This window comes from Pipistrellus hanaki (assembly GCF_964339955.1).
Source record: "Pipistrellus hanaki genome assembly, chromosome: 4".
Lineage (NCBI taxonomy): Eukaryota > Metazoa > Chordata > Mammalia > Chiroptera > Vespertilionidae > Pipistrellus > Pipistrellus hanaki.
In genome coordinates, this window is record NC_140506.1 from 2,310,342 (window position 1) to 2,337,500 (window position 27,159).

Here is a 27,159-nt window from a genome sequence, read left to right on the forward strand (position 1 = left end):
CCACTCCCCTCCCCTGCCTTCCCTCTGAGGTTCCTCAATCTGTTCATGCTTCCGTGACTCTGGGTCTATTTTTTATCATCAGTTCATTTGGCTCATGAGATTCCACATATGAGTGAGATCATGTGGCACTTACCTTGCTCTGACTGCTTACTTTGCTCAGCATAACTCTTTTCGGGTCCACCCATGCTGTTGCAAACGGTAAGCGTTCTTTCTCTTTTGCTGCATATGACACGTATCCCTGCCTTCATGACAGTGTGCATTTATTCGCGTGAGATTTGAATGCACCACAAAAAGATAAGCTTCCTGAGGGCAAGGACCCTGTTTCTCTCACTGCAACATCTACAGCCAGCACAGAGAATAGGGCATGGCACGGCTTGGCCAGCGTGGCTCAGTGGTAGAGCGTCAACCTATGAACCAGGATGTCACGTTTCCATTTCTGGTGAGGGCACATGCCCAGGTATCAGGCTCAATCCCCAGTGTGGGGCGTGCAGTAGGCAGCTGAAAAATGATTCTCTCTCATTGTTGATGTTTCTATCTCTCTCCCTTCCCCTCTGAAGTCAATAGAAATCTACATATATAAAAGGCTAATATACTAAGTGTCTTACTATCTGACCAGTTGCTATGACATGCACTGACCATCAGGGGGCAGATGCTCAATGCAGGAGCTTCCATGATGCTCATTGGCCATTTACGAAGAAATGGCACCCCGGATCTGGCTACCATAAAGCAACACTTGACTTCCCCCAAGTGGGACACAGGCCCCACCACTACCCCAGAGTGACATCCCACCACATCACAGCCAACGTTGCAGAGACCCCACAGTGCAAAATTTCCCAGCCCAGCCAGGAAACGGTGGCTGTGGGTACTGGGTAATGATGTCAGGTAGCAACACCTGGCTTCCTCTCCCTAGCAATTAGCCTACTTGCAGTTTCTTCAGCCCAGGGACATGACTTGCTTTATAGCCAGGTGCAAACATTTTACACTTTAATAAAATGTCTGTGACATGTTTTCCCATGCCTCATCTCATTTGATCCTCACAGAAGTCCTGGAGTAGGTAGAGAGGAGACTCGGTGGAATCCTACTTTTTTTTTTTCATTAGCAGTGAAACAGACATTTAGAAAGCTTAGAAACTTGACCCAAGTGAAAAGAAGTAAGAAATGGTGGACCTTGAAAATGACTTCAGGTTTTCTCACTGTGCAGAATATAGTCAAACACTGCTACAGTTAAATATTTCACCCTTTGTTCTCCCTGCATGATCCATAATATTAATCTGCTTCATATTGATATTTACTGCTGTGTTGCTGGCAATTACCTGAAAGAGAAGTTGGGGTGCTTCACTGGGCTGGAAAAAGTTTAGCTAAATCACAAAGCAGGTCTAAGTAAGCAAGTTTATTCCATATATAAAAGGCCAAGTTGACTCACTCATGCACGATACATATAAAGCTCTCACTGACGCCAATCGCATGCATGTGTTTTGATCTGTCATTGTCAGTCATAAATTTGGTTGACACTTCTATTATAGAGAAAGGGCAAATAGCAATATTAAAATATTTCTTCTAATTAATTTCCTTTCAATGTGCACAAATTCGTGCACTGGGCCACAAGTACATTTATAAAACAAACAATAGTGCATGGCACATAATGTTTGAATGGGTTAATGAATGAGGAAGGGAGAGAGGGAGGGAATAAATGCATGAATCATCCAGATTCTGTCATTCAGATTCAGAAACATAGAATCAACCTGACTTCTTACCACCTCGATATTCTAGCCCAGTGATTATCAACCGGTGTGCCACAGGGACTCCTGAAACATGTCATACTACCTGACTATTTAGTCGGGGGGGGGGGGGGCACAGGCCCCTTTTCCTTTAGATTGTCAAATTTAAAAAATGACTACAGCCAACACAATAGCCACCTGTCTTGAACCGTAAATAGATATTCAGAAATAAATATTTACAGAAATAGAGTTGCATCTTATTGGTCATGTCGCATAAAAAAGTCGTGTCTGATTGGTTAAAACTTGCTACCAGAAATCCTTACATACTAGTACAAGTAGAGGCTCCTGATTTCTTTTAAAAGTCACTTTTGGCCCAGCCGGTGTGGCTCCGTGTTTAAGCATCGAACTATGAACCAGGAGGTCACAGTTTGATTCCCAGTCGGGGCACAGGCCTGGGTTTCAGGCTCCATCCCCAGGTGGGGTGTGCAGGAGGCAGCCGAACCATCACTGATGTTTCTATCTCTCTCTTCCTCTCTGAAATCAATAAAAATATACATTTAAAAAGTCACCTTGGAACAAAATGGTAGGTAATTACTATTTTTTTTAATTTTTTTTTTTTTTTTTTTTTTTTTTTTTTTTGCAAATCAATAAAAAACAATACCAGTTTTTGTCAGATCGGTAAAAATATGTATAGTTTTCTTGTGCTGCAGAACTTCAGTAATTCATTTATGTGTGCCGAGAGATGAAGATGGTTAGAAATGGCTGCTCTAGTCTTTATCCTCTTGCATTAGGGTAGGGCGAGGCTGGTGGAATAAATAAGCACAATAATAATAAGGAAGCATTTCTCACGTACAGTTTAGCTGAATATCAGGCGGGCCAGCTGCCAGCTCCATTCCCGGATGTCATTTAGGACCTGGTTATGCCCCTCCCGGGGTCCCACCACACCCTCAGCTCACTCCCACCAGCCGCCCCGGTGAAGCTGCTCCCGGGGGCTCAGTCAGGTGGAGGGAAGAGAGAGCCAGAGGAAAGCACACACCCAAGAGTCCCGCACATGACTTCTGCCCGATTCCATTGGCAAGGACGTGGCCACGTGGCCAACCCACAGGTAAAGGCCACAGAGGTGGCCATCTGTCCCTGAGCTTGTGAGGAATCCAACCAGGCTCACGGACAGCCGCCACCTCCTCCACCAGTCAGCCCCTCGGACTCCTTCTCAGGCCAAATCCTTCTCCTCGCAGCTATAAACAGGCCGCTGCCCTGCCCGAGCCACCATGATCCTGGACTCGCTTCTTCCAGCCTTCAGTCTTTCATCTCATAAGCTTATCTCATTCCAAAAGCCAAGCAATTTTCCCAAATTACAGCTGTCACTTTTAATTCCTGGCCTCAAAATGCCGTGGCTGGCCATCCTCACCTGTGTCAATTAGGACGTATTTGTTGTGGGTTCCAGGCCTCATCCTCCTCCCCAGCTTCTCGGGGATAAAGGATGAAGAGATGTCTAAGAGAGAACAGAGCCCGACACATTTAACCACCCCAGGCCCTGCCCCTGGGTCCGTCTCTCCAAAGTTGTTCTGAAAGGAGCCTTCCATTTCCAGCCACGTCACAGCACAATTCTGCTTTTCCTTCAAGGCCACGGATGGGAGTGGTTTCCAGAGCCGCGTTTAACGATGAAATTGAAAAAAAGTCACAAAATAGAACGGTGGCCTGGCCTTGACTTACACACAGACTGTACCTCTAGAGCAGCGGGTTCTCAACCGGTATGCCCCAGCACCCTGGTGTGCCGAGGCATTTGTGAAACATGCAATACCGACTCTCTCGTCAGGGCGCTGACCTCCCTTCCCTCGATTGTCAAATGAAACAATGACAACAGCCAGCACAACCACAGCCGTCCAGTGTGAACGAGTCACAGTGATGCGTACGCTGGTGTGAGTGCTGCAGGGTTTCAGTGATTAGTGTGTGTGTGCCAGATGGGAAGGGGTGAGAACTGCTCCTCCAGAGCATGGACAGAAGCGATTAAACCCCCCTGGGCAACAGTGTCTCTGCCACCCTCTTGTCAAAGCCCGTTTTAAGGGGGACCTACGAGGGGGTGTCCCTGAAACCTTTTCAGGAGAGTGGGGTCCGTGAGGTCAAAGCTCTTTTCATAAGAATGCTAAGGCATCAGTTACCTTTCCCCCCTCAGTCTCTCACAAGTAGACAGAGTTTTCCAGAATCCACACGGTGTGTGAGATTGCCTCAGCCCGACTAAAGAAGCAGATGTGAGAATTACACTGCCTTCTAGGAAGCCAGATATTTAAAACTAGAGGCCTGGTGCACGAAATTTGTGCACTGGGGGCGGGGGGGGGGGGGGGGGGGCGGGTGTCCCTCAGCCCAGCCCACGCTCTCCTGCAGTTCAGGAACCCTCAGGGGATGTCCAACTGCCCAGAGATGTTGGGGGGGTGGGGCAGGGGGAGGCTTAAGCCATCAGCCAGACATCCTAGTGCAGCCACAGAGGTGGGAGAGGCTCCCACCACCACTGTGCTCACCAGCCACGAGCCGGTCTTCTGCATGGAGTGTCTGCCCCCTGGTGGCCAGTGCGCGTCATAGCAACCGGTCGTTCCGCCGTTCAGTTGATTGGCATACTAGCCTTTTATTATATAGGGTATTTGAAAAAAGAAAGAAAGAAAAAAAAAAAGCCTAAAGCCCTATGCTGCCCTCTCACTATATTTTTGTTTTCTAATCTACAGTTGTTTTCCATTAAAAAGTAGTTTTGGTGCTCTGGCTGGTTTGGCTCAGTGGATAGAGTTTCAGCCTGTGGACTAAAGAGTCCCGGGTTCAATTCCAGTCAAGAGCACGTGCTGGGGTTGCAGGCTCCATCCCCGGTAGGTGGCGTGCAGGAAGCAGCTGATCCACGATTCTCTCTCATCATTGATGTTTCTATTTCTCTCTCCCTCTCCCTTCCTCTCTGAAATCCATAAAAATATATTTTTTTAAAAAGTATCAATAGTTATGGAAACATGTAGTATGTTATTTGAACAACTAATAAATAGTTCAATGTCCTCATTTTTAATTTTTCAAAAGGCGAACACTGGTAGATGTGCTACACATAAACAAAAGCTGTCTGAGATGTCAGTCATTCCAAGGAGCGTAAAGGGTCCCAAAATCCAAGCATTGGAGAGTCACTGCTTTAAGAAGATAACATTCAGCCTGGCCCATTGCATCAAACACCCCCTCCTGGTTTGATTCCTGGTCAAAGGCTCACACCTGGGTTGCAGGATCGATCCCAGGCCTGGGCAGGGGGTGTGCAGGAGACAACAAATTGGTGTGTCTCTCTCACATCAATATTTCTCTCTCTCTCTCTCTCTCTCTCTCACTCTCTCTCTCTCTCTCTCTCTCTCTCTCTCTCTCTCTCTCTCTCTCTCTCTCTCCCCTCTCCCTCCTCCCCCTCCCACTTCTCCTAAAATTCAATGGGAAAATATGCGCAGGTGAACTCAAGAAGAAGAAGATGAAGTACAGTTGTGCTAGTCCACTCGCCACCGGCTTTCCCGGTTAGCACTGCCCCTCAGCTCCGGGCAGTGAGCAGAGTGACATCACTGAAATGTCTCTGAACGAGTTTCCGCTCTCTGATCCGCCGCCTCCTGGCTGAAGTCTCCGGGACAAAGCGCCGCCTCTTTGATGTCCTGCTCTTTCCACGAAGGAAAGACGAGGGGACGGAGGGGCGTGCAGAGACAGGTGCAGGGTCATTAGGAAAACGGGCCTCGGCGCTCATACATAGCTGATGATGGCAAAGTGCTCACAGATGCACCAGGGCTATGGCTGCGGGAGCCACCGCCACCACGCCTCCTGGCCACAGTCCCTGTAAAAAGGATTTAAAATATTCTTTGTCCGATATGATTCTAGGTTTTAACAGGAATAACCCAAGTAGCATTCAGGATGAGCGACTTTCATCATGTTCAGTGTTGGGCCGTCACTCAAAGCCGTAGCGCTGCGGGTTCCATTCTGACGCCAGAGCTTTGCCCCAGAGAGCGCTCCGGCCACGGCCACGGCCCGGCTGCGCATTCCAGGCACACATTCGTCCGCACAGAGGAGTCAGAGTCCACGCCACCACATGGACAGAAAGCATCCTCAAGCGCCGGTGAATAATTCAGCAGAAACAGCTTCCTACATGGCCAGTGGGGATGGGTACCAGCTTGGCCCTGGAGCTCACTGGGAAGTAGATACGTTATCCCATGTGCTTGGCAGGAATATTACTGAACCATCAGTTAACTAAGGGTTACTCCTAACATTCTAAAAGGTGGGGGGAGTGATTTCAAGCCTTTCCCCCCCATAATGTATTTGTTTTTATTTTATTTTTAAAATACATTTTATTGATTTTTTTTTTAACAGAGAGGAAGGGAGGAGAGGGATAGAGAGAAACATCAATGAGAGAGAAACATCAATTCAGCTGCCTCCTGCACACACCCTGGGGATGTGCCCGCAACCAAGGTACATGCCCTTGACGGGAATCGAACTCTGGATCCTTCAGTCCAAAGGCTGACACTCAATCCACTGAGCCAAACCAGTTAAGGATTTATTTTATTTTATAATGTATTTTTATTGATTTCAAAGAGAAGGGAAGAGGGAGAGATAGAAACATCAATGGTGAGAAACATTGATCTGCTGCCTCCTGCACGCCCCCTACTGGGGATCGAGCTTGTAACCCAGGCAGGTGCCCTTGGCCAGAAATGAACCCAGGCCCCTTCAGTCCACAGGCTGATGCTCCATCTACTGAGCCAAACCAACTAGGTCTAATTATTTGTTTTTAAAGTCAATTCTTATCCTACCACTTCATATGCTCATTTCCACCTGTGAGGCTAACATGTCGTGTGGTTGAAATGATTTCTTAGGTCGCTTTTAGCCCTAGCACACTGGCAGAAAGACACGGCTGGGTGAAATTTCCCCACGCCCTGTTTTGCACATGACACTAAAGGACACTTCCCATTAGCATTAATGAGACTTCAGAATCCATTGATGGGCTGAGAACTGAAAGGTGAGTTTTTATCGATTCAACTTCTGGTGAGTAGGTAGGAAGCTGGCCATGTGAGCAATGCAAGAGTGACTGGTCTTTGAAGGTGTGGGCTTCAAGGATACATCACAGCCTTAAAGCATGCAATGAACTTTGATACAGACACAGACGTATACGTAGTCACCTCCAAAGGAATCCTAGACGTTAGTAAAGAAAGTAAATGAAGGATCTCAGGACGCACTAAGCATTTCATTCTCTGGAAACTGGTGCTCGTATTTTCCATCCTTGATCTTCTTAGACATCAGCACTCATGGTGAGTGGAGGCGTGTTCCTGTGTTTTACAAGCAAACCCAGTCGTTTTGTTGTTAAGAGTTCAATGTGAAATGTGACTTAGGTTGCCAGGTTATTCTATTTCAATTGGGCTCTCCCATGACAGAAACTCTTAGTTACTGGTACAAACTTTTAGCAGTTATATTCTGTGCGTTTAAAATGAGACTTTCACTATTTGGCTCATATATATTTTCCCCTTTGTTGCTTAGAATATAGTGTTTCAAGTATGTATGCAGTTTTCAGAAACCTAACTCATTTTTCCCCTCCTAGTCCTACCTCCCCAATCACATACACCTTTTCCTCGGCTAAACTTAGTTTTAAAGTCAACCTCCTACCTATACTTTTTAAAAACTAAAAGTTGTTCTAATAGGTCAGTGTTGAAAATGTTAAGACAAAGTATGTCTTAGGCAGGTGGCGGCCCTTTTTCTAAGGAGGGAAAAGACTTATGATTAAGAATGCACTGTCACCATCATTGCAGGTAGGAACCTGTGTACAAACGACCACTGGCCAGTCCTCTCTGCTGGGTATTGAGCACAGTGTGACAGCACAGAGTTGCCGGGAAGCGGGTGGACATGCTGAAGAAATAGCCATGAAAAAGCTCCTGGGAGAAAAGGAAAAGCTTCCCAGCCCTTGCACGCTGCCTCCCAGGGTGCCTTGCTCTGTGGCATTCGGAGGCGGGCTCCAGCTATCTCCATTTACCTGCGGGTCTCACCCGTTTCAAACAACACCCCGGATTTGTGACAGCCCCACATAAACAGCCACCGGCCCGGGGGAAAGAGGGAGGCAGCCGGCGACAGGGGAGGGTTCTTTCCGGGGAAAGGGGAAAGAAAGACTGTGTTCTGTGGCGAGCGTTTCTTTCTTTCTTTCTGCAATCTCCTTTCAGGGATCCTTTTCAGAAACTTGGGTTTGCATTTTGTCCGTGGACCCAGGGTCCGAGCCGGAGCCGGAGCCGGAGCAGAGAAGCGGGCTGTGGCTTTTCCAGCCCCAGGGCCGGCGCTGTGTTCGCCGCCCTCGCCCCCAGCTCCCGCCGCCGCCCGCGCCTCCAGGCTGGTGGCTTCCAGGAGGCGGCCCCACTCCGCGCTAAGGGCGCTCACCCCGCTGCCGCCAATCCGGTCCCGAGTGAGGAGCGCTGGCCAGGAACTCCCCCACGCCCCCTTATTTTATTTCTGAAGCAACAAACGTGTCCACGGGAAGGACCAAGTGACAACTTAATTTCTCTCCATTAATGGGCAGCGCCCTGCACATGCCTTGGTTATAAGCCTCCACGGCGCTGGGCCCCCCGCACAGAGGCCCTGCCAGGCCCTTGGCGCCGGGGGAGGCAGCGCCAGGCCCAGGCCCCCGGGGGTGAGGTGGGGGCCAGGGCAGAACCCGGGAGCTCCCACGCGAGCCCGCGAAATGCTCTGGACCCACCGGCCGCCTCTGAGAGCCGCAGGCGCGGGGCCGTGGGGACGCCTGTCCGAGGGGGACACGCATCTGCCCGGGCACAGGGCGCGGGGGCAGCGGATGGGGCACTGAATGGCCATGGATGCCCGGGTCAGAGCCCGGGCCCGCCCCGTTAGCGGCCGCGGGGCGGTCACTTCCCGGCAGCGGGGCCCTCGGCTCCCGGACTCCCGCCCGGTCCGTCCCGCTCCTCCGCCCGCCGCGGCGGCTGCAGGGGCGGCTGGGGGGTCCCGGGGCGGCTGGGGTCCCGGGGCGGCTGGGGGGTCCCGGGGCGGCTGGGGGGTCCCGGGGCGGCTGGGGCTCCCGGGGCGGCTGGGGCTCCCGGGGCGGCTGGGGTCCCGGGGCGGCTGGGGCTCCCGGGGCGGCTGGGGTCCCGGGGCGGCTGGGGTCCCGGGGCGGCGGGGGTCCCGGGGCGGCTGGGGGGTCCTGGGGGCGCAGGGCGGGCGGCAGCCCCAGGTGCCGCGGTGCCCGCCCCGCCGGGCCCAGCCCCGCGCCGATCCCGGGGCAGATAAGCAGCCGCCGCGCCCGCTGTCTAGACCGCCCCCCGCCCGCTTGTTTGGATTAGGCTCCGCCGCCGGGGCCGGGCCCGCACCCCGGTCCGCCCGCCCTGCGGGCCGCCTCCCGCTCCGCTCCCAGCCCTGCGCCCGGCGCCGCCCTCCGCGCTCACCGCCGGGCGGGGCGGGAGGCCGGCCGGCCCCGCAGCGTCACTGCCCACAGGCCCCGCAGGGGGGTGAGTTCCCACGCTGGACAGGGCTCGGGGTCCAGGGACAGGCCTCTGCCCACCTGGCTCCCAGCACCTCCTCCCAACACACACACACACCCTCACCCCAACACACACACACACACCCCCTCACCCCCAACACACACACACACACACCCTCACCCCAACACACACACACACACACCCACACATACACACACCCTCACCCCCAACACACACACACACACACACACACACCCCACCCCAACACACACACACACCCACACACCCTCACCCCAACACACACACACACACACCCACACATACACACACACACCCTCACCCCAACACACACACACCCCACCCCAACACACACACACACACCCTCACCCCAACACACACACACACACCCTCACCCCAACACACACACACACACCCACACATACACACACACACACACACACCCTCACCCCAACACACACACACCCCACCCCAACACACACACACACACCCTCACCCCAACACACACACACACCCTCACCCCAACACACACACACACACACCCTCACCCCCAACACACACACACACACCCACACACACACACACACACACCCTCACCCCAACACACACACACACACCCTCACCCCCAACACACACACACACACACACACACACCCTCACCCCAACACACACACACACACCCTCACCCCCAACACACACACACACACACACACACACCCTCACCCCAACACACACACACCCTCACCCCCAACACACATACACACACCCTCACCCCCAACACAAACACACACACACACACACACACACACACACACACACACACACACGGGCTCCCTCGATCTGGGGGCCCCTGTGAGGGCATGGGGAGTGGTTTTCTTTTCAGGACGCTCTGGGATCATTGCCTCCCCTCCCCTGCCTCCCCTCTCCCCCTCCCCTCCCCCCTCCCTTCTCCTCCCCTCCTCTCCCCTCCCTTCCCCTCCTCTCCCCTGGCCTGTGAACCAGGCCCTGTCTGCACCTCAGAGCCGGAGGTGAGGAGAGATCCCCATCAGGCAGGGACAGAGTGAGCTGTGAAGTTTATGTTTGCGGCGCCAGGCTGCACAGCCATTCGGTGGCCGGCTCCCTTATCAAGAAAACAACAATCAGGAGGGATCAGTAAACAGAGGGGCCGCCAGCGCCCAGGAGCTCCCTGCGTGCTGGTTTAGAAACAGCCGCTCCTCAGGGCCAGCGGGCAGTTTTTATTCCCAACGCGCTAAAGAGGAGCGTTCAGGACGCGGGCACTTTCAGAAGGAACGCTTTTTAAAGGAAAGGCACAGAAATTCCCCTCTCCCCCCCCCCCCCATGTGCCCCCAGAGAAAACCTGACTTGCCTCGTTGACTGCTGACCAGCAGAGGAAGGATACGTAGTGGAACTCCAGCATAATTCGGGTTGGAACTCTCCAATACAGAAGCTTGCTCCAGGAACTTACAAACACCAAAAGTCAGTCCTTTCTGCTCAGTTCACTTACAGGAGGGGAGGCTAAACCCTGGCCGCCGGGCCCCCACCCAAGGTAGCTTTCCTGGGCGTTTGGAGGGAGTTTTAACTCCCCCCACCTTGAAAGAAAAGAAGGAGAGAGAGAGAGAGAGAGAGAGAGAGAGAGGGGGGGGGGGGGGGAGAGAGAGAGAGAGAGAGAGAGAGAGGAAGAAAGAGAAAGAAAGAAAGAAAGAAAGAAAGAAAGAAAGAAGGAAAGAAAGAAAGAAAGAAAGAAAGAGAGAAAGGAAGAAAGAGGAAAAGGCTAAGTAAGTCCACATGAGATTTACAAGACATTTCGATGGGAATGATTGATCTTATGACTTAAATTTAAGGTGCTGGGGAAATGCAAAGAACTCCTCGGAGCCTTCGGAGCACATGTCCTTCTGGCTGGCCGGGCTGGGCCAGGAAAGGGGTCCTTCCAATCCATCAGCACCCAGAGGCAGAGTGGCACCCAGTCACCTTTCAATATGGAACCCCATAAAAGCTGTGAAGTGGGGAAGCGGGTACACCCCACACACAGGATCCCCGATGACCATGACCGGAGTGTTAATTCCATGGAGAAAGGTATGGTCAGGCATGTCCTTCCAGCTGGGAAGGGATTTTTTTTCATGGTAAGAAAAGCCAGGTCCGAGTGAGGCCAAGGAAAGACAGACAGCCGACTGAAACAGGAGGTGACTGCTCCGAAACCACGGGGGCAGTCCTGTGGGTGAGGGTGCGGGTGTCCCTGCGGATCCCCATCGGAGGGGAGCATCCTGGCCGGCTGGCGCCAGTGCGTCCCGGTGTAGCGGGCAGCAGCCGGAGAGCATGAGTCAAGGTGTCCAGAGGGAGGATGCAGCGTCCTCAGGGGAGGGGGGACCAGGGAGAGCCAGCAGGAGGGATTCCAGGAGAAGAGCGGGCCCTGAGGTGTGCAGGGGGGAGGGAGTGTGCCCAGGGGCGTGTGCAAACGAGGAGCCATCTCAGCTGCATGTGCGAGGAGCAGAGATGGGAGCGCACCTTCCATGTGGATAATACAGGAACCAGAATACTAGACCGTCCGCCCCTTCTCCGCCATCAGGCAGCAAACGCCTTAAATCCAGCAAGGAAACCAAGCCACTCACCGCCCCCTCCCAAATGACTGCCCTTCAGTTCAAGCTGAGGACTGCGGACGCACGGACATGTATATCTGTAACCCACCCCCCCCCCCAACCCCGTCCTAATCTTAGAATAAAAGCCAGGACGAGGAGGCATCGCCAAGATGTGTGCCTCACACCGGGTCCTCCCTTGGCATTCAAACCCTAAAGTTTTTGCTGTTTTGTGTGTTTGTTTTTCCCCCATCTCCATGGTCACCATCGTCTAGCAGAGGCTAAGGTGGGGGGCGGGGAGGGGGACTGAAGGACTAGGACCCCCTGACCAGCAATGGCACAGTCACAGTGACATGGTGACACCGGCAGGCCTGCACACTGGGCCTTCCGCCCTTCCGGTCCGTTACCCATCTGTCCCAGGTGCGATGGCGGCGAAAACGGGAAAGGCAGACCCATAGAGATGACAGAGAGGGCGAGCAGGAAGCCCACAGGCAGGTCCCCTGCCAGGAGCAGGCCGGGAGAACAGAGAGGACAAATAAGAAAGGAAAGGGGTGGGGTGGGGGGCAGAGGGAGCTTTCCCCAGAGAAGATCCATGTGAGATAAGTACAACTCCTGTGTTTCTGAACGACTACAAGCACCATTACCCCGGCCAAATGACTGCCCCTCCGTCAAGAATTAGGGGCCACAAAGCGAGCCCGGGCCGTCCCAGGCGCTGCCGCATTGTCAATGCAAAGTTTGTTTTCTCTCCGCCCCACGTGGGCCTGTAATTAACCCTTCCGCAGGCCCAGCCAAACAAAAGCCTGATTGAGCCCGTTTCCCTGACTCCCGAAGGCTTGGGAAGGGGCACAGCACAGCGATCGGAGAGCCGATCCTCCCCCTCCCTCCCCCGCTCGCCTCCGCCCCGCTCCCTGGCAGGGGTCCTGGGGCTCCAGGCAGACGGGGATCAGGGCTCCCCAGATTTCGTAGGTATTCCGAATTACCCGTTGTCAGATACTTAAATCACAACAGGACGCTCCCGAGTGCAAATGAGTCCAGCTTCTAAAGAGCCAACGTGCCATGGGGGAGGGGCACAAGGCGGAGCCCCGAACGAACAGCACGCCCCTGAGGGGAGGAAGCGGGCTGTGGATGGGGCCGCTGCCCTGTCCTGGGGCGCTGGCTCTCCCATGGGGGCTGCTGCTCAGGGCAGGGCGGGGGGGATACTTGTGAGAGAGAAAGGGGAGTCCTTGGGCCCCCATCCCCGAAAAGGCGGTTCCCCATAGCCTCCTCTGTGCCCCGGGACCCAGCCAGCCACCCCTCCAAGGTCTTGGGAACTGGCTCTGCGGGAGAAGGGGGGAGGGCTGGGGGGACGGGGGGGGGGGGGGGGGGAGGCGAGGACACACACAGGCTCACATCCCCACCACCCACTGCTCCTCCTGATCGACACCGGGCACCTCCAGGGCTGCCCCCGCTGGGAAGGAGTGGTCCGGCCTCCCGGCTGCAGAAAACGCAGAAAGCCCCTCTGAGAGCAACAGCTCATCCTTGAACTAGGGGTCCCTTCCGCAGGCCCACGCAGGGGACTCGGGCTGAAAGCAAGCACTAGTCTAAGAAAATAAAGCCGGACCCTCCTCTACTATTTGCGGTGTGGTGGAAGGGGGCAGGGCAGGAAAAGAGACAGAAGGGAGGAGGTGGGGGGAGCAGGCAGGACGGCACCTAATTTTCCAAAACCAGTCCCAGGGCTCAGGGGGAGCTGCAGGCTTCAGCTCTGCCTTCCCTGCGGGGAGCTGGGGGCCACGGCGGCCACCCCCGCACCCCTCACCGCCCGCAGCACTGCTCGCTTGTAAGCATAGAAAAGAGAGAAAAGAGGGACGGGCCATAGCGTTCATTTATTTATCTATGCCAAACGTTTATTAGTGAAATAGTCCTGCAGATAGAATCCTACATATGGCGCTTTGATTTTTCACATATTTAAGGAGAGAAAATAAAATGACAAAACACATAGGAGTCGACATATAATTCAAAGACCACGGTACACAACCTTTGTCTTCTCTTCTGTTTGTTTTTACTTCAGCAAACAAAAAATAAATGTCAAATGACATGAAAAGTGGCAAGTCTTCCGACAATAAATAATAAATTACTTTATAATTTTTTTTTTGCAATGCAAGAGCAAACAAAAAAAAAGTTTCCTTTTCCTTTTCCTCTTTATTTCCAGAGAGAGAGAGAGAGAGAGAGAGAGAGAGAGAGAGAGAGAGAAAGAGAAAGAGAGAGAGAAACAGTCATTGTAACCGATAACTATACACATCTTTGGGGGGAGAGTCCTGGACAGACAGGAGGGGCAAACACAATCCCGAGACTTGTGGCGAAATAGAGGTAACCTTGTTGCAATGCTTTATACGTCGGTTTTCAAACCTGGATTCAAAAACCTTTAAAGTCGCTTCAGACTTCTTGATAAGAGAGGATGGATCTCAAAAAAAGGGGGAGGCGGGGGAGACGGGGCTGGAGGGAAAGAAAAGGGACATGCTAAGAAACCCAGGCTTTCCATGAACCCCTTGTCAAGTCACCTGGAAACCCCGCGGCCAGCGCCACCTCTGAAAGGGCCTTTCAGCCGCTCCTCCTCCAGCTCGGGCCCAGCTTGGCAGGCCGGGCCGCCCAGAAACAGCACCATTCAGACGGGGCGGACGGGCGGCCCTGCCTCTGAGGCTCTCCGACGGGCAAGGAAATGAAAGCGCTTTTTTTTTTTTTTTGAGATCCTCGAATATAAATCCTCTACGTTTTAAAAACGTCTTTTTGTTGGTTTGTTTGTTTTCCCTCAGTCCTCCTAAGGTCACACTGGACAGCGCGTGTTGGGTCCGGGTGTCGCTCTGTGGTTGGTTCCCGCTCTGGTAAAATCCCATGATTGTCTTCACAGTGTTGCTACCATATTACCTTGTCATCAAACCAGGCTTCGTGCATTTCATGGAGCATTCGTTTCCTCGACTCAGTTTCCGTGGACAGGGGGCGTTAAATACTTTTGGTTCCGAGTTCAACGGGATCGGCTCCCACCGGCTCCACCAGGGGCGAGAGCGGTCCTCAGGCCTCGATGGGGCTGGCCACCATGCTGTTGGGGGTGTCGGGGAGCTGCGAGGACATAGAGGCCACCTCACTGCCCGTGGAGTTCGAGCCCGGGCCTCCCTCGGAGAAATTGACCTGCGTGGAGGGTGAGAGGGGAATGAAGGCGGCCTTGGCCATGGCATACAAGGAGGCGCAACCTGGCCTTCCGTCTATTGGGTGCTGTCTGTCTGTGTGGGTGCCTGCAGGTACCGGAGCGTGCAGACAGGGAGACAGACACGCTCAGAGCTTTCGGGTATAGGACTCCATTTCCACAGTTAAAGCACGCCTCCCCGGAAAAAGGATTCCAGGAGAAATCCTCTCCATCTCCCATCTCCCCAGAGCCCTGTCAGAGCGGAACCGGAGTTCCCAGCATTGTGTTGCGTTAAATTATTTAAGAACAAACGTGCTTCCCCCGTGCGATGGTGCCACGGCTCTGCCACGCATGCTCCAGATCAAATCACCCCGAGTTGCTGCCCGGGGAGCAGGCGAGTCTGTCTGCAGGCATCAGGGCCTCTCTCCGGGAGGAGAAAATCCACCACCCACACTCTCAGCTCCTGTGCCGGGACTCCCGGGCTCCAAGGAGGGTGGCCTCGGAGGGCTGGCAGCCTGGGCGTCCTTCCTTGTTCTCTGTCTCAGCTCCCTCTCTCCCAGCCTGGCTCTTCCTTCCCAGAGGAGGCCCAGGGATTATAAATACGGGGCTCTAGAAAGTACTGTGGCTGTTGCAAAGCTCCTTCTCTGCCCAGCCCCCACCCAGGCCTCCCGCCAGGATTCCTACCTCTGCTCACATCCCTCACATCCGTCACCGAAGTTTCTTTCCCACCGCCCCCGAGATCCAGATTTCACCCAAATAGCTCCTGAGATTGCCCTGACTTTAAAATAAGGGATGGTTCCTCATTCCAGAGTCCACCTTCCTAGCCCTGCCGCTCAGCTCTCCCACTGGGAGGTCAGAGGACTCCTGGGATTTTCTCAGACTGGCTGGCTCACCCAGGGAAACCAGGCCCAGCCGGAACCGCGGGCCCGGCCCACTGCCTCCCTGTGGCCACAGGAGAAGACAGAGCCTCCAGGTAAGAGTGAGGGGAAGCGCGAACCTCCATTAAACTGTCATTCCCAAGGAAGGAACAGCTTTTAGGATGGATCTTATGTCATACAAGATTCTCCAGGGCTGTTTACTATTTAAGCAGGAAAAAAGCCCTCCTGTGTACATATATCACAAAGGACACATACTGAACCATCCTCTTAATCTTGACCCTGAAGCCTTTTGTGGGTGAAAGATGAGTTCCTTTTCTATTTTCTGGGTGGTAAAGCGCGCTAAGAGATCTTCACATCGTACCTGATGGGTACGAACTCATGTCCCTCTTGCTAAATGCATGTTCGATAGTACGTCATTATGCAAAGAATTTGAACTCCTAATACTTAACAATGCTTCCATCGTCTACTTAAAAATGCTGCCTTTTAGATGGGGGCCAGTCCCAGAAAGAGCTATAGTAACACAAAGTATCAGTCCTCTCTTTGAATCACTGGACGCTCTTTCTTGACCTATTTCAACCGGCACCCACTCAGATGCCGGCTGCCCACTGGCTAGGACCCTGACTATGCGCGTCCACATTGCTCACATCGCTTTGGTTGAGGCCCTGAAGCACCCATTCTCCAGGAGCGGGGGCGGGAGGTGAAATGTCCAGGTGCCTCCGGTCCCTCCTCACGCGGGAGCCAGGGGGATGCTCTGCCACCCGGCGCCTTCCCACGCCCGCCCCTTAGCCGGCACCTGGAGGCCGATCCATCACAGCGGGACTGACAGACATGCAACCTGGACCGTCAGATGACGGCTCTCCCAGAAAAGGCTCAGGGAGGTTTGTTTTTCTTAGGAGCCTGCTCCTCCTCTTCCCCAGCCACCCTCGTCTCTGCCCAGCCCTGGCCCTGGGAGGCACCCGCCCCCACCCCCACCCCACCCCACCCCTGGGATCTCTCATGGCCCAGAGGTCCCACCGGAGCCTCTTTGCTGGGGAGACTCGGCCCTGCTCTCGCGGGAGCCGCCACTCACCAGTTGCTGGAAGGCGGGCTGGTCTATGTCACTCTGCAAGGCGAAGTCGCTCAGGACCTTCCACGGGGGCTGGTAGCTCTGCACCTCCACCGGGTTGGCCTGCAGGCCGCCGTCGTGCCTCTCGGGGCTGGCGGCCACCATGGGGGTCCCGGTCATCCCCTGGATGTTCTGTGGACGACCCCCACCCCACCCCAGCACGTTAATGAGCACACGCCCTGCCTCCATTGTCCGCGGGGCTGAGCAAATATGCCCAGGCATTATCTTATCTCTCTGTGGCCTTATTGACTCCTTAGTTAGTTAATCTGCCGCACCTACGGGCACAGCGGGGGTTCCTGTGGTTTCACCGGGTTCAGTCTCTCTGCTTCTGCGGGCTGGACCGGGAGGTCTGCTCCGGCCTCATTAGACCCAGTTCTCCTGTGACTTCCAGTTCCCTCACTCTCCGGCGGCGTATCCCAATGCCTCCGCCGGCCGTCGGGGCCACAGGCGTGGAGGCAGGCGAGGTCTCCCTCCGGCTGGAGCTGGGGTGGCCCCCGGGCCCTCTCACTGAGCTTTCGGTTCCTTTTCTCCAGGCCGCTCTCCTGCAGCACCACCCCACCCTTCCCCCCGGCCGGGCGGCTATTGTACTATTAAGCACTAACCAGCTTAGAAAGTGCCCTGGCCCAGGCTGGGCCGGCCTGCCAAGTTTAATGACAGCGGGTTTTATGGCATTTAAAAATAGGGCCAAAGCAGTAAAAAGCAGGAGAGAGAGAAGGGGGGGGGGGGCGGGAAATGAACTCTTGAGGTTCTTTTCACCAGAAGGCCTGCGGTGGGAGCTGCCCTGACCAGGGAGGAGCGGGGCGGGGGGAGAAACAGTGCCAGGGCCTGCCATCCCCGCAGCCTGGGCTTGACCTTGAGCAGAGGGTGCCCTGTCTTTGCCGGTGGGTCACTTGGGGGACCTCGCAGGCCTCCAGGCGCTGCAGAAGGCCTAGCCTCTGTGGGGCAGGGGCTCAGGGGGCCTCCAAGGTACCCCCTCCCATGCCCTGGATTTCATAGTAAACCAAGCCAGGTCCCTCCCTCCTCTCAGGGCACCAGAGCTGAGGACCTGTCAAACCCAGAGCCAGGCCCTGCCGCCCTGGCCTGCTGGGAGGGGGGTCGCTGTGTGCATGGGAACAAGGTTGAGGGGCATGAGCCCACCCGGGAAGGCTGGGGTGGTGGGCTGCCCCTCCCACCCGCCGAAGTTCCCCTCCACTGGGGTGAGGGGCCGCCTGCCAGGGCTCCCGCTCCCATCAGGATGGGCCCTGAGGCCAGCCAGCCCGCCGGGCAGCCTGCAGCCCCCGCGCCCGCCCTCCCCCTCCGGCCGCACTCACCGTCTTGTCGTTGGGCTGCTGCTGCTGCAGCTGCTTCATCATGATGCTGCGCTTCTTGTCCTTGCAGCGCTTGTTCTGGAACCAGACGCGGATCACGCGGGGGCTCAGGCCGGTCATCTCCACGAGCTGCTCCTTCATGAGCGCGTCGGGCCGCGGGTTGGCGGCGTAGCAGGTCCGCAGCGTGTGCAGCTGCTTCTCGTTCAGCACCGTCCGCACGCGGGTCGTCTTCTCCGGCTGCTTGTGCACGTGGGGCCGCAGCGCCGGCTGCCGCGCCGAGATGGGCTCGGCTGCGGGGCGGGGGGCGCCGTGAGCGCGGGCCGGGGCGCGGGGGCCGCCCAGAGCCAGAGCCAGAGCCGGTCCGGGCAGAGCCAAACCTCACACCGTGTGGCCTGCGCCCGAGCCGCCTCTGTCCCCGCTCTGTCCCCGCCGAGGGAGCGGAGGGGCCCCTTCCCAGAGCCTGTCCCCTGCTCCGGGCCCTGGCGGCACCCTTCCGTGTCCTCTCTCCTCCCCCCTGGCCTCCCCTAGCGCCCAGGGCGGCCCAGGGGGCACCAAGCACCCGCCTCCAGACGCTGGGGCTCAGGTCGCAGAGGGCTCCGGGGAAGCCGACACCGAACAGCCAGGGCGGCCAGAGACACGCCGGCCAGGGTGGCTGCCACCGGGACAGTCCTGCTGGGAAGCTGGGACCTCTCGGGTCCCGGGGGCTACGGAAATGGGGCATCTGGGCCGGCTCTGCAGTCCCGGCCTTCCTCCTCCCCTCCACCTGGGTGTTTGTGCAGGGGCCGGGCCCAGCAAAGGAAAACTGAAACCCTGCGGCCGGCCCAGATAAGGCGGCCAGCTGGGAGGTGCGGCTCCTGACTCTGCCCGGCACCCGGCCCCGGTGCCCCCACCGCGGAGCACAGGTAGCCCCAGCAGAAGCCGCCACCCTCTGACTGGGCCCCTGTGCCCCGCCAGCAGGCCGCACATCCCCTGCAGCCCCCGCCCGGCTGCCTGGCAGCAGAGGCGGCGCCCGCTTTCTCAGCCAGGGCTCAGAGGGAAGGGATACTCTCACACCGCGGGCAGCTCTGCCCTGGCCCGAAGGCGGGCTTGGAAACAGTGTCTGCCTTTGAGCCCCCTCCCAGCTCCCCCCTCCCTCCCCCGCTCAGGCCGGGACCTGGCTGCTTCTCCTCCGCTCCCCGGGAAAGGCTGCGGCCTGCAGGGCACAAATCCCACACCCCCAGGACCCCCGAGGGGTCAGGTCAACACCTAAAGGGTCAATTCCGTGTTAGCGCCGCCGGACCCCAGGACGGAATTCCCACCAAACCGGCCTAAGGGGGCAGGCTCCCTTTAGGGCAATTACTGCGATCGGCTTGCTGACAGTTTTAAATTACAGCCCCGCGCGGGCCTGCCCTGAGCGGGGACTCTCCGTGTGCATTTCCCCGCAAAGGGATTTTTAAAAAATACTTTTAAAAAATGCTTCGGAGTGGGGGGCAGAAAAGGGGTTTGAGAAGTGAAGTGACCTCGGGGGCCCCCAAACCTCCGTGGCTGGGTTGGAGGAGGCAGCGGGGCGGCCAGGCTCCGCCCCTTCACCAGGCGGCGGCGGCGGACGGGTACCTGGCGGGGCCGCGGCCCGGGTCCGGGAAGCCGCGGCGGGAGGCCCCGGCGCACCGGGCCGCTGTGTCTGGGCGTGAGCCTGCCTGTGTGCACACGGCTGCATTCCGTGTGCCTGCCGGGGCCGCGGGCCGCAGGCGGCGGCAGAGGGACAAGGGGCGGGGAGCCTGGCTGCCCCAGCCTCACCCCCGGGGCGCACGCAGCCCGCGCTCCGGCATCGGGTGCCTGCGGGCCGCCCGGCCCCGGGTCCCTCTGCAGCCGCCGGGAGCGGGCGGGCGGCGGCCCGGCCGGGCGGCCCGGGGGGAGGCGCGGCGGCGGCGTACCTGCCATCTGCAGCGGGCGCGCGGGGTGCAGCGGGCTGAGCGGGGCGCCGGCGCCCAGGCCCGCCCGCTCCACCACGTCGTGGTCGGCGCGACAGAAGAGCCCGTCCTCGCGCAGCGCGAACTCGTCGCCGGGGATGAGCTGGCGGCTGCAGGCCACGCAGCGGAAGCACTCGATGTGGTACACCTTGGCGCGGGCGCGCATCACGAAGTCGTTCTTGCTGAAGCCGATGCTGCACTTGGCGCACTTGATCCCGTACAACCTGGCGGGCCGGGCCGGGCAAGCACAGGGCAGCGGTCACTCAGGCGTCCGAGGCCCCCGCTACGGCCCGAGGCCCAGCGCCCCCGACGCCGGCATGGACAGGCCGGCTGGGGTGGGGAGAACAGCAGCGATTCGGTCTCGCTTTCCCTCTCCTTCTTCCTTCCCTTCGGCCTCCTTCGGACCCCGCTCTGCCCCCATCGCACCCCCAGCCCGCCCAGTCCGCACCAGGTCAACCGCCTCCAGCTCGGAAGCCTGGGCCGCGGCTCCAGCGGGCACCCCGCAGTGGGTGCCCCCGGCCACGGGTTCCAGGAATGTCTCACAGCCTGCAGCCCCCGGCCCTCCGGCCCAGAGGAAAGGGCCGGCAGGCGGCTGGTGTGCACACACTCCCCGGTGCACAAGCAGAAACAACAAAATGAAACCGAGGTTTGCAGGTCCGTCCCCACATGAGTCCGGCGATCCGCCCGGAAACAGAGGCTCCCCGCGGGCAACGACTTAACAAAGTTTCCCCGCAGCCTCCGGCCTTCCTCCCCGCAGCCGCCTCCCCTTCCTCCCCGCAGCCGCCTCCCCTTCCTCCCCGCAGCGGCCTCCCCTTCCCGCTGCCTCAGCCGCGGCGGCAGCGCCGGGCCCTGTGCAGGGGCCGAGGCCTCCGCCTCTGGTTCAGGCTGCGGGGGAGCCGGGACCTCTTCCCCGCGGCGGCTGGCCTTTCCTGGGGAGGTCCCTCTGGGCGGCCCGGGCCTGGCCCCTGGCCCTGCATCAGCGACCACAGACGCGGGCATTGCTACAGAGAGACCCCCAGAAAGGGGGGGGGCACCCACTGCCCAAGGGGAGGAAAGGAAAACTGAAGGGCCTTCTGTTCTGCTTGCACAGCTCCAGGATCTCCAGGGGAGGAAAACACACACACACACACACACACACACAGGGCACACATACATACACACATATATATATTTACACACACGCACGCATGCACACGCACACACTCGAATCCACACACACATGCACACACAAACACAAGCCGAGGGGCTGAGAGGGAGTGGAGAGGGAGAGGTAAAAGCCAGGGTTCCTTCCCCAGCGTGTCTCCGGAGCAGGGCTCGCAGGCGGTGATAGCTCAGCACTATCTCCGGGCACAGATACCGCTCCCCAAGGTGCGAAGTGAGCGCTGCCCCGCCAGGACCGCCGCTCACACACCGGCAAACAATGGAAAAGGGGCTCATTTGTCAGAGGTTAGAAGGTAGCCTCCAAAGTTCGCCTCCCTCCGCCTCCTCCCTGTGAGAGCTCCCATTTCATAGGGCGAGGGCTTCACCTTGCCGGTGACCAAACAATTCGGAAAACCCCTCCCCCTCCGTGGGTTCCCCATTCCCCACTTCCTCCCACACCCCCCACCTCCAATGGGTCTATCAAGATTCTACTCACCGCTTCATGCTTTTAAAATCATTTTAAAAATCCTGGATTCTAAGCGAGCGAGAAAAATTTTAAGTGCATACTGAAAATTTTGACTAAACGTTAAATTAGTTCTCAGCTCCACAAACTGCAGGACTTACAAAAAGCTAATGTTTTTGTTCATAGCCGCTAGAGAATTTAAAATTATATATATATATATATATATATATATATATATATATATATATATATAATTCTAATATTTTCAACTTAACAGCAAAGGTTATTATCTCTTCTGGTTGTTATTGAAACAATAACATTTTCTTTAGGCGTTCGACTGGCTTCCTAAGACAGGAAACGGAGTTTCTCACACACATATATATAACCGCGTCTCGCACATATATACCCAGGTCAGAAGAAAGTATGCGATTAGCAAAGCATGAAGTTTAGAAGCAGAATAAACTGAAAGAAAACTCAGGAAGTCCCTCATGTGGTTTTTAGTCTTGTCAGAACGGGCAGTTGGCTCAGTTATCAGTTACCAGATTTTAATGTGAGAAAGGAAGCTGTTCAATTATCTAAATATACCAATTGTTCCTAGACAGATGATGGGCAATTTGATCTGCTCTGTCTAATTCATCAGCTCAGATAAGATAAGAAAGAAAAGACATTCAGATGTCACCAAAGGGTTAATATTTAAAAAGATTAAATTTCCGGCTTTTTTGCAGGAAATATTTGGGTTGGTTTTTAGATTTTCAAGGTAGAAACTCTTAGCCTAAAGGTGAAAGGCTATTTGCTGTTTCAAAATGCATGTGTAGGTCAAACTTTTATTTTGCCCATTACACTGACATCTCCCAAGAATTTGCAAGTTACCAATAAAACCCTGAACTGAAACATACAGCGAAGAAAAATACTGCACAAGACAATAAAAACCAACCTTTTTAAAATTTAGAAAACCCCGATTTATCCCTTTATGCATTTTTTTGTTTGTTTTGAAAGGAGGAGGGTGAGAAAGGAAAATATTTTAAGCACCATAAATTCCAAGAGCAATTAAGCAAGCTTCAGTAACACACAACTTATGAAAACCACTGTCCAATTTTTCGGGGGAGTTTTCCGATAAAAAGTACAGCTTAGCTTAATGTATGCAATACACGTTCTGGGTAACTCTGGCACGCCAGACCCCATGAAGGCGAACTACGAAAACAGGCAAAATTCACCGCAGATAATAAATAATAAGGCGTGGGGAGAGAGACCGGGGGACATCTCACACAATGAAGGAAGCGGAACGGACAGGGCATACCTGATATAATCTCTCTTACAGTAGGTTTTCCCATCTCTCACAAAGCACGTACAGCTCTCGTCCAAATACTGATTGCACTCTGCGCATTTCAAGCACGCCGCATGCCATTCCAAATCCGGAGAGACCCGCAGAATGTACTGATCGTGAATCTGATTGCCGCAGCCGACGCACAGGGAAATCAGGCGTTTTTCTGAAATGAAAATAAATACGTGATTGACTAACCGTTTACTTCCTACGGAGATAAACACACTTTTAGGATCGCTCTCTGCGCGATTCCCTTCTCCCGCCCCTCTTCCTTTCTTTCCTTTCTCTTTAAAGAGCGCTGCACTTCGGAGCGGTAATTGAAGCGTGTGCCACCCAAACCCTGACTCACTTCTCCAAAGGAGGTGGAATATTTGCAAAATGCAGATTGGACTAGTCCACGTTTGTAGCCCAGCACACAACCAAGCCCGTTCATTGTGTATTTCTCCATTCCCTCCCCCTCTCCTCGCTCTTTGCCATAACCGCCGCCGTGCACGATTGTGCAGAAGTCAAGCCAAAGAAAAGGTTTGGGCTGGAAGCGTCCGGGCGGGGAGCGCAGGGAGCCTGTGAGCCCCGCAGCAGCGCTCCCGCACGGTCCGGGGCTGGGTGTTGTCGGCCGGAGCGCACACATCCGTGCGGGTGTCACTCGTTCCCTTTGGCAAGTCCAAGGCTGCTGCCCTCGCCGGGCACCGGGCGTGCGGGCGGCAGACCTTTGCCACAGAATAACCTTCTCTTTGCAACAGCATAACATTATCTTTGCAACAGAAGAACCTTTTCTCTTTGCAACAGAAGAAGCTAGGAGAGCCCAGGGGCCCCGGGAGGAAGGCTAGGGCTTCGGAGGGCGCCCAGGCGAGCTCACACCCCAGGTCTGATCCCTTTCCTCCCCCGGAGATCAGAACCGACAGCAAAGCCTGCAGGCGCGGCGGCCAGGAGCCAAAGCCGCCGGCCCCTCCGTGGTCTCTCCGCGGAGCCCCGGGCGCCGTGCCGGCCGGAGCGCCCCCCGCACGCCCAGCCCGGCGCGCCGAGCCCGAGCTGCAAGAGCCGCTTACTTTTCGGTGGGTCGCCCATGTCTCCCATCGCGGACAGAGGGAGGAGTGTCCACAGTGAAATGGTGGTGGCACGGCGGGTGCGCAGCCCCCGGGAGGATGCTGGCGCCGCGGGCGAGGGGGCGCCGCGGCCCGGGGTGCCCGGGGGCTGCCGGGCCCCGCGCCCTCGCCGCTCGGATCGGGGATGGAATCGGAGGCGGCGCCGGGAGCGGGCGGAGCGGAGGCGCGGCGGCGGCGGGACTCGGCGCGGCCGGGCACTGGCTTCCTTATCTCTTACTCAAACTTCTCTGCGGCCCGGCCCCTCGCCATTGGGTGACGCAGCGCGCGGGGACGTCAGGCGAGCGGCGCGCCCATTGGCTGCGGGGCGCGCGGCGCGGCGGCTCTGATTATCATATTTCAGCCCCGCGCGGCCGGCGCCACTGCCCGCGCCCGCCCGCCGATCGCACCGGGCTGGGCTCCCCGCTCCGGGCCGGGCCGGGCTCCGGGATCGGGCCGGGCTCCGGGGCCGGGCTGGGCTCCCCGGCCGCCGCTCACCCCCGCCGATCGGGCCCGGCCGCCGCGCCGCCTCTCCCCTCCTCCCGCCGCCCGCCGGCCGCTCCTCCGCCCAGCGCTCCCGGGTGCCCGCCGGCCGCGCCGCGCGCCGGGCTCACTTTCTGCGGCCGCGGGCGGGTCTCCCCGAGGATGAGGTCCTCCCCGCCCCGCACCCCGGGTTCTAGCACACGGGCCGCTGGAGCAGCCGTTCGGCTCGGCCCGGTCTCTGGCGCCGGGGCGCACAGCCTGGCCGCCGGCCGCCCGGGAGGGTGAGTTCCCCCGCTGGGCCCGCTGGGAGCGGCCTCCCCGGGGCAGGAGAGGCGGGAGCGGGGTGAACGCACACCCACAGGAACTGTTCGGAGCTCCGTCCCCTCCGACCCCAGAGCTCCAGAGACGCGGGGTGCCGGAAGGAGCGGGGCTCCGGGCCCAGCGGGGAGCCGGCGGGAGGCGGCAGGTAGAGCCAGTGGCTCCGCCAGCCGCCCTCTCCCCGCGGCCCGCTCCGCCAGTCCCCTCCGGGATTAGGGGGCGGACACGGCCCCCCACGAAAGGTCCTCCCAGTGGTTTGGAGTTTGCGGAGAGGCTCCGTCCCGCCCCGTGGCTCTCCCCGCGGGTCTCCGGCCCTTTGTCTGGGAGGGACCGTGTACAATTAGCCGGTGGCGTTTCGGTGATTATAAAGACAAATTTCCGCGTCTCTGGAGACCTCTGAGGTGCATTAGTCCGAGGGCGTGGGCAGGGAGGGGTCTGAGATAAAGCAGTGAGATAGGGATTTCTCCGAACCGGCGGCGTGCACTTCAGGTCGGTTTCTCTCTGAAAACACCCTGGAGAGGCAGGGATGCCGCTGCAGCTCGCCGGGTCCCCTTTCCAGCAAATCTCACCATGTTCCCGGCGTCTTTCCGTCTGTCTCCCTAAGACAAAGTCTAGGGGGGTGGGGGGGGGTCCCCGGGGGGGGGGGTCCCCGAGGAACCCCCTCACTTCCCCCTGAGGCTTCTGAAGAGTGATTGCTTATCTAAGGCGGCGGCCAGTTTATCTGAGAAGGCCCAAGGCTCAGGCCGCGGAGGAATGGGGGTAATTTCGGTGTCTTGTGGCCTGGAACCAGGCCGGCGGGTAGGAAACCCCCTCCTTTGTATCTTTCCCCAGATCTCACCGGGATGAGAGCGGGGAGCCGCCAGCCTGGGGCTTGGTTTTGCCTGAACTCAGAAGCCAGGATGCTTGAGTTGAGTGTCCCCGTCTCACGGAGGCTCTCTCCAGAACACGCGTTTGTGGTGTTTTCTTTTCTCTCAGGGAAGATCTCTCACTGGAGCTCGACCCTTTTATTTTATTGTTAAGTTCTGTCCGTGTGTGAGAGTGTGTGTGTGTGTGTGTGTGTGTGTGTGTGTGTTTGAGAGAGAGAGAGAGAGAGAGAGAGAGAGAGAGAGAGAGGGGGAGAAATCGAAAGTGGGATGCACACATTGGTTGATCACTTTACCAGGTTTTGGTGTGTGGTTTTGGTTATCGTTTCTAGTCTCTGCTATTGTACGCATGGGGCCTTTGTCAGCTGCTTTTGCAAAACCGATGCTGGCTTCCCAGTATCTGAGCATGTTTCCTGGGGTAGATGAACCAAGTTGGCTCCAGTAAAATAAAAGAGATGCCAGTGTAACACCAGAAAGTAAACAGGATTTTAGCCGATCATATGCCATCCTGCCACTTGTATGCCCTGGAATCAAACCATGGGAGCTGCCAGAAGCTTGAGGATTCATATTGGAAATTCGCAAAGCGCCCTCCTGCCCACCAGCTACACGCTCCGTGTGGCATTGTAACCCCTAAACGAATGAGCTGCTCCAAAGAATACTGTGCTGATGGCGATAGCAGCTCCAGACAGAGAAGCCGGCGTGCCCCTGGAGGGAACCCGTTACTGATGGGCCGTGGCACACTAACGGGGAGCACAGTGTTTGTTTGCGCCAGCCCGCCGGTGCTGTAAACAAGTATCGGCTAACCAGTCCCTAGGCCCGTGGACCGAGGATGGAGCAGACACTGCCCCATGTCCTAGGGGGCAATGTGAGGGAGCCGGTGATCTCTCTGTTTCGCTCTGGAGTGTTGCTAACACAGTTGGTATCAGAATCCCAGTTTGGATACTGGTATTAACTGTTTCCTTTCACCTGGAAGTTCCAGTAGAATCTCAGGTTATTCCCATTTCCTTCGCTGATGTGTGCATTTAATGCATTCCATGTATCTGTTAAAAATTGTAATAAATTTGTAATATATTTATAGAATATATCAAATAGAGTGATTAGCAGTATTTCCCCAAGTATTCGATCACAGGAGCGACCTCTTGTGTTCAAAGGGAGGATTAAACCCTCGCTTGTCAAAAACAGGGACTGGCTGTGACCTTTGAATATTCCCTGGGTTCAGGAATACATCCTTTAAGGCAGCAGTGGTGTGGGGGCCCCGTGGGAGGTCTCCGCTGAGGAGAGGGAAGAAGAATATGAGTCGTTGTGAAGTGCAGCTCCTGCCACTCCAGGCCTCCCAGGCACAC

At 56.7% G+C, this 27,159-nt stretch overlaps 1 protein-coding gene across 1 annotated transcript; it reads right to left on the reverse strand.

Moving 5' to 3' along the window:
- Nucleotides 1–13,614: 13,614 nt before the first annotated feature.
- ISL1 (ISL LIM homeobox 1) lies at nt 13,615–24,376 on the reverse strand. Its single transcript, XM_084882005.1, has 6 exons — nt 24,120–24,376; nt 23,050–23,239; nt 20,114–20,373; nt 18,204–18,490; nt 16,858–17,025; nt 13,615–14,915 (listed from the first exon to the last, which is right to left on the reverse strand). Exons 1-6 carry the CDS (start codon nt 24,145–24,147, stop codon nt 14,799–14,801), a joined length of 1,050 nt encoding a protein of 349 aa, XP_084738131.1. The 5' UTR covers nt 24,148–24,376; the 3' UTR covers nt 13,615–14,798.
- Between the last annotated feature and the right edge of the window lie 2,783 nt (nt 24,377–27,159).